The 9,644-nt window shown below is 38.9% G+C and overlaps 1 protein-coding gene across 6 annotated transcripts in view; it reads right to left on the bottom strand.

The window, feature by feature from the left end:
* Window positions 1-605: 605 nt before the first annotated feature.
* Window positions 606-9,644, bottom strand: part of Kcnip4 (potassium voltage-gated channel interacting protein 4) — a 1,160,852-nt gene continuing 1,151,813 nt past the window's right edge. For all 6 annotated transcript variants that reach the window (NM_181365.3, NM_001433864.1, XM_087582369.1 and 3 more), the window contains 4 exon segments: window positions 606-2,068; window positions 4,371-4,433; window positions 5,004-5,108; window positions 6,953-7,060. In NM_181365.3, the coding sequence (NP_852030.1) occupies window positions 2,021-2,068; window positions 4,371-4,433; window positions 5,004-5,108; window positions 6,953-7,060 (324 nt within the window). In that variant the 3' untranslated portion in view covers window positions 606-2,020.

Genomic DNA, 9,644 nt, shown 5'->3' with positions numbered 1-9,644 from the left:
GAATTATTTGCGTCCCAGTTACTTGGTGTGTTAAACATAAGTTACGGATACAGTCCAGAGTTTCTGATGAGCTGGTAACTAGGTCATTCTGCAAGAGAAGAAGGAGTAGAGGAGGAGAAATATAAAGTGGGAGTAAGGCCGCCAACCTCACTGACAGGAAGAGCGGCTGTAGGGACTTGGATAGCCACACCAAATCCAAACCATAGCCACTCCTCGGCCAGCATGGAGACAGGCAGTTACTGTGACGCGTGGCACAGCTACATGCTCTTGAAACACTGGAGAGATGACGGCCTTGCCCTTGTTCTCGCCCACAGAGGTCTGGTTGACCTTTAGCAGTCCTTTTTTCAGATAGTTACACCGCTGTCAGGTGAGAATACAAGCAATCGCTGAGGGACCATACCACAGACACGCCCACTCTCCACCAGGGTCTCTGTCAGCTCTCCAGTTCCTCGTCACATTCTCAGACCATGCCTGCCACAGCGGCTGCCTGACTTCAGTCTTGCTTTGAGTTTTCTTTGTATTAGGCAGTACTCCCCAAAGATAGTGACAGTCTGTAGAATTAACTATAGAATTTGCCAGGCTATAAAGACCTATAGTACACAAAGTAGAGTAATAAACACTTTATTTTGCTTTATTTTTCCTTTTTGAGATACAAAATGTGCACATTGAGTTTACACAAACACGCGATGGCAGATTTCTGTACATGTACTGTACTACTCTTAATTCCTACACTGGTGATAGCAGGGCGGCTCTCAACATCCTATCTCTACACCAGAATAGATACCTGATTTATTGTTGCAGACAGTCGCAAATTTTCTCTTCCCGTATCCTCTTGGTTCTTGGATTTCCACGAAACAGGGAATGTGTGTATATCTAGTACTGTTGTGGCAATTCTACAGTTTTGGCTTAAGATCACGGAAAGGAATGTGAATCCTTTGAACTACATGATGTGCTAAATCATAATGCAATTCGGATGAACTGTCCAATGTCTACATTCGTTTTCTATACACTCTTATGTATATTTCCAATATGATAGAATCACTGGTGTTTTCAAAGAAGATTTTGCTTGATCTTTATTCCTAGTAGGCTTTGGGGCAGTCAAGGATTCTCTGTCCCTGAATGGCTTGTGTGTGATAAACATGCTGTGAGAACATGAAGGGGCTTGGGGAGGGGTGGTGGCTAGAATTGCCAGTTACTGCTCTTCAGGTTACTGGTTAATAAGCGTCACTAGGCATTGCAGGACAGACATCTGGACCCTTTGCAAGTCTGTAAACATCCTTGGTTTGTTTGACACTTTGAACTTCTACTTCAGAACACAATACAAAACAGTCTACATGTAAGATTGAACAGGTCCAAAGTTACATGGATTATATAGAGCCTTGGCTTGAATATGGAAAATTAACAAATACTAAAATAATTTTATTAGGTATATGCTAACATCTGATAATAAACTAATTTTTTAAGTGTTCTTTTTAAAAAAAAAAAAAAAGCCAAATACATGACTGTCTTTAACAGCAGGTGGAGAAGCTATAGAAATCGGGACTGTGTTTTTGGTCTTTTTTAATTGTAATAATCTTTGTTCCTTTTTTCAGTATTACATGAATTGAGTTAAATGAAAAGGTCATTGGCTTTCTGGAAGTTAAATGCAGATGTAAATATTTTAGAAAACCACTTAAAATCCAGGGCTGAATACAAACAAGTAGGAAAACCCACTGGTGTTTTAAAATCACTCATCTGTAAAAGCCCCCGTAACACGTGGCTGAGGATCAAAGCTGTTCCAGATTCTGTGCCTTTTGAGTGTTCTCAGAGTATGAAATAAGTGAGCACATTTCGGGACCCCAGTGACGTGGATGCGGATTTGTAACTGGAAAACTTAAATTTGGGCGCGGGGGTCTTTATATTAAAACAAAGCTGTTTGCATAATATGCCTCAGTGTAAAGCTGAGCAATCTATGCTAGAAATGGTGGCTTCAACTCGTGTGTAGTCGTCCACATTTGCCTCCGGTCAAGGCACCGACAGTCTAGATCACATTTTCAAAGAGCTGCATGGAGCGCATTATGTTTTCATCCTGTAGGGGAGAGATGGAGGGATGTTAATTACCGTGTCTACAATAGAAAGTTCTGCTGTACCCCTAAGGATGGCCTAGACCCTTCAGGTGCTGCCTTGTGATGCTAAGTTTATCTTCCCTTATCTCCACTACAAATAACTGCAAAGGTCTATCCAGTCTTTCTTAGTTCTTGAATATGCCTTTAGATGTTTCATTTAAATCTGACTTGGTACTTGCTAGACCAAAAGAGTTCTCAAATGCTGTCGGGATGAAAACAGTGAGTGCGATGGCTAATCTTTGTTGTGTACTGCATTGGGGATCCACTAACACAAGCTTCTGGTCAGTCAGTCCTGTGGCTCATTTCTTTAATGGGTTACTTGAAGCAAGGAAACCCACCCTAAATCTGGGTAGAATCATGACATGGAAGAAGGAAATTTTGGTTTTTGCCTGCTTATTTTCACTCTTGCTGGCAAGTTCATCTATCTTGTTGTGGTAGTATTAGAATCATCTTCTTTGGGATTTCAACATAGACTGAAGGGCAACAGCTCTTCGGGAATCTTCTAGGACTCCAGTGCCAGAGTGGGACTGCATAGACACACAGCCTAGTGGACTGAAGAACTACAGATTCTCAGTCTCTTCAGTGTGACACAGCCATTATTGAACTGCTAAGATTGTATCCTGCAAGCCAATCTAAAACATCTCTCTCTCTCTCTCTCTCTCTCTCTCTCTCTCTCTCTCTCTCTCTCTCTCTCTGTAGGGTATATTTATATAAATAATGTATATATATATATATACACAACACAAACACACACACACACACACACACACACACACACACACACACACACACTAACATATATGAACTTCCAGAGATTATCCAAAGGGGAACAGATGAGAATTTAGGAATTTCAGGCAGATTAAAAGCCAAAGCACAGAGAGTATATAAATGTTCATGTTCCTGGACACAGAAGAATCAATAGACTTAAACAGTCATTTCCCCTTTTTAACTGTTAGGCTAAATCTCTATGGGCTGTAGGAGTCTTGAATAGTTTCTGAATACCAGAGAAATTGGTTCAGAGAAACTGTTGCATGGTGGTTGTGTTCAACTTAGTCTATTTCTTGGAAATGAGCTACCGCAACAGGCTGAGGAACATTTCCGCACTGTGGGTGAACACTGCCAATGAGCCGTGTATGTTAGGTAGCACTAGTGCAATGTGCTACCATTGTCCCTAAGTTATGTCACTAGTCAGGGGGTTCACGTCACCAGTCTAAACCTCAGAGATGTTGACTTTGAAAGGTGAGTTGAAAAGCAAGCAGGTGTCACCAATGTTGAAAATCAAACAATTGCAAGAGGAACAAAACCCTGAAGCAGCAATAAATGTTTCTCCATGTTCATTAACTTGCAGTTATAGTTGTATGCAGGATTGAGTTGCATCACGCTAGGCGAGCCATGTCCAGATTTCCAGGTGGCATATAACTACTAGACTGCTCAGAATTTTTTCCTCTCTATTTTTATAATGGGAGACAGTTGGGCTTAGCTAAAATGCTTCTTTTTGTCCACATATGTTAAATTAGTGATGCTTTGTTGAGGATCTGAATTTGGTCTCTGCAACTCACAAGACAAGAGAAAGGAACCAGCTCTTGAGAGTTGTCCACTAACCTCCACATGGGTGCTGTGTCATGTTCCCATCACACAACATACATACACAGACATTAACTTAAACAAAACAACCCCAGAGACCACTATAGCGTTCCATAGGCTGCTGTGCTAAATTTCTATTTTTATGGTGACACAAATATGTTTTAAAAGAACTGTAGAAAAGACTAAAGGTTTTTTTTTAATTATGTGTGTGTGTGTGTCTTTGTCTGTCTGTCTGTCTGTCTGTCTGTCTGTCTGTGTGTAGGGATATCAACACAAGCATGTGTAGACCTGCAAAGTCCAGAAGAGAGTATCAGATTTCTTGGAGTTGAAGGTACAGGCCATTGTGGGAATCCTGACTTGTGTGCAGAGAGGAAAACATAAGATGAGCAGCAGCACTCTTAAGCACCAAGCCACCTCTCCACTGTAATTTAAATCTACATGGTTTCGGTTGGCACACTGAATCCTCTCTAAAGTTTTCCAGAAACGAGGAGTCCAAGTAAAATTTCACATCAGTATCCCATGCTATCAGACTGGATGTGTAAATAAATCTGATTGTTTTCAAGAAGCCTGTCTCGTTCGCTTATGCACTTGATTTATATTTTTCTGAGTTCATATTGGCTAATAGGCTGTGCTCATTTGTAGCTGATGCTAACGAAAGGATCGTTCTTTTTCCATACTTACTTTTTGGCAACTTTCAATGAACTCGTCTATGGTAACGACACCATCTTTATTCTTGTCCATCTTCTGTTGAGAAAGAAAAGAACAAAGAACTGTATTGAGTCACCCTTTTATAGCCTCTCTGTACACAGTAGATTCAAAGAGATAAGAATGGAGCTCACCATTTTGAGGTATATGGTACACTTACACGCTAGGAGAAACTATTGAGTTTTTACAATGGGGATGCCAAATCATTTTAGGTTGTGTGTTTTCCCCCGTGTAATGTGAACCATGAGTCATATAAACCATTTTCTAACTATGATAGGCCTTGCAGATTTTCCTGAAATGTAGCGCCTTGGAATTTTCATCTATAAAATGGGAGAAGAGTACTGAGAATTAGTTATCTTTAAGGTCCTTGTGGGACCTGCATCACAGTGCTTTCTGAAAGAAGAGACTGACTTTGTCAGGCTATTGTCACTCTTCTGGAAGTACAGTTTAAAAACCTGAATTATGAAATTAAGGTAGCATTTGTCCTATTGTTCTGTCCATGCAAATACACATTCTCTTTGCAGTTTTCATTGTTTTGCATCAGTGCATTTTCCAGGTATCAGGGAATCTACTAATACCGTCCTTCCTCTCGCACATCGTTCACCCCACCTGGAAAAATGTCTCCACGTGCTGTCGGGGAGCATCTTCCTTGAGGACAGGGTATGTGCATTTCCCCATCATGTCGTAAATTGCTTTCATTATGTCCAGCATTTCCTGAAATGGAAAGGCACTCATGTGAGGCTGTACAGCAAGGGTAAAGAAGCCTATCTAAGATGCGTTAGGAGATTTTGTTCATAGTGTCTCATTTGCTTGTGTCTTAAATTCTTTATGGGGTGCCTTTTGCTTGGCTGACCGCCAACAAACGGCCCTTTGCCTAAAAAGCAGTAGAATCCAAATGTAACAATCCTGAGACTTCAGTTTAGCAAGGAAGTAGATTCCCACGTATCTTAGTTGGTTGGGAAAGGAATAGTCTAACTTAATGCTTTGATTTTTTCTTTTTCTTTTTTCTTTTTTCTTTTTCTTTTTCTTTTTCTTTTTTTTTTTTTTTTTTTTCGGAGCTGGGGACTGAACCCAGGGCCTTGCGCTTGCTAGGCAAGCGCTCTACCGCTGAGCTAAACCCCCAAACCCAATGCTTTGATTTTTAAAAACTACATAGAATTTGTTTTATTGAACTATTATTACACATTTTATTGATTGCTGATTTCTGTTTATTGGAAATATTTTAGATTTAGAACTATAACTGCTGATTACAATCAATTAATAAAAGTTCTTGCAGTTTTTATCATTTCTTTACTGTTTTGGCTTTAACTAAAGAAATCACACAAGAATACAGATTCAAATACTTTAACTAGGAAGTACTTTAACATTTTGTTAAATTATTAGCTCTTAAAATAAAATCTAGTTTTTGCCATGTCATTAGTTCATATTTAATATTTAGCATGAAATATATCCTAGATTAATTAGATGATACAGTTCTATTCATATTTACTTTAGAGAATATGGATTAGATGATAAAGCAGTTTGTAAAAATAAGTGAAAATATAAAGGATGTTTTTAACATAGATAAGTGCTAAGATAAGTTAGTTATAAGATGTTAGAAGAAAGAGATAGAACATTAGCACTCTGTTCAGTTCTCAGCTTTGAAGCAAACAAAAGAATGGTTCAACTGAGAAGGGCGACGATTCCTAATGCTCTCTAGATACGTCAGTATTCTTGAGGTACTTAGGCAATGAATACTCATGCTATACTAAATATTCAAGAAGTGCACCTATTTATGAAGTCTTAAATTTAGCACTCCTTAATAACATGTAACTGACTCCATGTATCCTCCGCCAGTGACTGATCAAACAGTAGTGTCCTGGCACTGTGACTCTGTGTAGCCAGTAAGGTATATTTATGTCTTTGGACCTGAGTACTTTTTCTCATATCTACTTTTTCTTCATTCAAGCTATTAATGCCAGGGAAAGGCCATTAAGTATGCCCAGGCTTCAAGGAGAATGTTCTTTTAGTCTTACATTCTTCACGAAGGGTAGTTACCTTCCTCCCTTCCCTTGTCTTGCTCTTTTAAATTATCTTAATAAACTAGCATTTTAATTTGTGAATGTCTTTCATTGATCTCTCCAGTTGTGCTTGTAGACCCCACCATTGTCCTGCTCCACTACAAGAAAGAGAAACACCAGACAACCACTGGGTGCTGTAGCTTTGATAGCTGTTGATTTTCTGGGATCCTCGCCCCCCCCCCTGAAATTATTGTCCACTTGATATGAGAAGGCCTCTGTTACTCCCAAGGATCCCAACTTTTCCCCATATCAGTAGCAGAAAAAAAAGAATATAACGTATGTTGATGTGTTTTGTGTTTTCTTTGGAGATTATTACGAATGAATCCTATCCATTCCAATTAATTTTATTACAGTGTGTCTTATCACTATCAAAATCACATTAAATTATTTTTGATTTCCTAAAATGTAATTTTAAAGTAACCATTAAAATTGTTTACTATTTTGAAGTTGAGCAAAACTGGCTCAGAGGATAACTGAATTGGTATGCCATCTCTTTACCTCTTTAGTGATGTAGCCATCTTTGTTTATGTCATACAAATTAAATGCCCAGTTCAGTTTTTCTTGTACTGTCCCTCGAAGCAAAATGGAAAGACCTTTGATGAAATCCTAAAAAGCAATAAAAATAGAATTTAGAACTTGGTAAAATTCCCTGCTAAGTGATAGTAGTAAAATTAACAATGCTTGGTGTTTTGAACACATTTCCAAAATTACTACTGTGTTTTCAGTCTTAAGTTCCTCAGGGTTCTTTGTATGAACTATGCCCTAGCCTTTAACATTTTCATCTAATTACATCCCGGGCTAAATTAACCATGGTACTAGAAATTGTACCTTGGTAATAAGTACACACAGAGTGTACACACACACACACACACACACACACACACACACACACACACTCACACACACACACACAGTTTTTTTTAAGAAAAAAGTAATATTCGCTGGTAAGAAATGTAGAGTATCTCTAAGAAACAGAAAGTCTGTAATCATTAATTAGATGAAAAGTTATAATTGACACATAGGCAGTTGTGAAAAAACTGGATCCAGAATGCATGACTCTAATCCTAGCATCGTTTTGTCTTTAATTTCCTATCTGTACAAATGAAGGCAGTATCTAACTCATAAAGATTTTAGGATGGTTGAAAGAATTAAGATATTTTAACAGTCCCTGGAGAGGGCGCTGGGCATGAAAGTCTGTTTTAACTCTCTGGAATGCTCAGCTAATGTTGAAATGGATTTGGTTACAGTGAAAAGGAACCAGGCTAACCAGAGAAAATTCACAAGTATTTGTTGTTATATAAAGTAAAGTCAATATCACAATATGACTGATCTCCAGGATGTTAGTCTCTTGTTATGGATGAAAAAACAAGGGAAATCTAAAAGTTGCCCTTTGGGTGAACTTGTATTCTATCTCCTTTTCTGCATTCCATCATTTAATAGCTGTTTTCCTGTCCCAGTTTAGTTTTTAAGTAGATTTTTTATTTCTTCAGTGGTGGAGTTGTTGGGGCACTTAGCATGTGGCTCACAAATTAAAATTTATGTACGATGTCTGGTGAAAGTCCTCTTCTTCTGAAATGACTTTAGCTATTTCTATTTCAAGAAAAGCTTGTAACTATATATGACATGTGTGTTTATATACACCCCCCTTTTCTTTATATAGATGGTAGGTTAATACGCTATTCGGCACTTAATTTATCCTTAGTTAGTCAAAGATGAAAGATTGAAAGCAAATCCCTATCTCACCACAAGGACTCTTTTAGTTTGTCTTCTTAGTAAAAGGATATTTCATTTGGATAGGCTTCTATTTTATAGTCTGTACAACAGTAGGAAAGTCCAACACCATCTTTGGCTATAGTGATGGAATGTGGCCTGGACAAAGACAGGACATTTGTGTCACCTCTTTCGCCAAGACCATCAGATCTATGGCTGATACATTATTGAACCCATTCCAAGTCTAAGAGTGATCTTGAAGTTCTTGGACTCTTGGAAGGAATGCTAACAAGATTAGATGTTCTTCCTTGCCTGACAAGAACATTCAATCATGAAGTTCAAGGGCTGCTGAGAGCACCTTGCCAATATCCTGAGCCACCCTTAGTGTAGTCAGAACAATTTCTGGCCTTTTCAGTCCTATGAGCTCATAAATATCACATAACTTCTATTGTCATTAGAGAAAGCACTCTGATTTTCCTGCACACCTTCCTAAGTACTAAACATCTTGAGCAGACTTCCACGGTCTTTTGGCTGGAAATAGGTTCCTGCCCTAACCCTGTGACAGCCCCAGAATAAAACTATCTTATTAAAAATAGCTCGAGCAAAACCATTCCCAACAGGATTACTGTTCTTTATTCTGTGTTATCAAAAGTCCTAAAGGGGAAAGGAGTGGAAACTGCAGCTTACAACTTCAACTTCCCCAGTTTCTGGTAGATGTCCGTGAGAGCTCAGTTTGATGATACTACTTTCCTGGTGTTACTGTTCTTGGTCTTGGAAACCTCATCCAAGGCTACACTTCCGAACAGGAGTCTCTCTACTGAGAAATCCAATTGCCTGCCTTAAAGAGACTTCCTCAATTGATTTCTACTGGAGATTTTTAGAGCACAATTTGGTGATATTTTGATTTTCTTTCCCTATATGTCTCTGTCTCTCCCTGTCTGCCTCTCTCATCCAACTGTCCATCCATCCCTCCTTCCATCCACCCATCCATCCATCTATCCATCCATCCATCCATCCATCCATCCATCCATCCATCCATCATCTATCTCTTATATTTGCTTTGCTATGTACTTGGTAAACATAGTCATTACTAACCAAGACTATGGCTATTGTAGATTCTTCTCTAGATCACAGAGAGCAAGGCCTGCCTTAGTAATTACTTAGTCTTGTACTGTAATGGCCATTCTTTCATCTGGCAGCTCTTTACTCTGTGCCTCAAGGCTGCTTACTATTCCCGGAGCATTCATCTTTCTGACTTCTGCCAGTCAAAGACCACCCTGGCTTCGAGCAACCCATTGGGAGGTGGCTGCAACTAAGTCCTGATGGGAAACATTAAATGGCTCACTAAAGGTTGTGAAGGTGACAGAATCAGCATAGAAAGTCATTAATGCATTTGTATATGCATCGAGTTGTTCTTCCTTGCATGGTTTAAAAAATTCATTAACTTTAAAGGGTTCATTTTTCCCTACCACGTCCTCCC

This window comes from Rattus norvegicus, chromosome 14 (genome assembly GCF_021556685.1).
Source record: "Rattus norvegicus strain SHRSP/BbbUtx chromosome 14, alternate assembly SHRSP_T2T, whole genome shotgun sequence".
Classification (NCBI taxonomy): Eukaryota; Metazoa; Chordata; class Mammalia; order Rodentia; family Muridae; genus Rattus; species Rattus norvegicus.
This window is presented reverse-complemented; position numbering and strand designations above follow the sequence as displayed.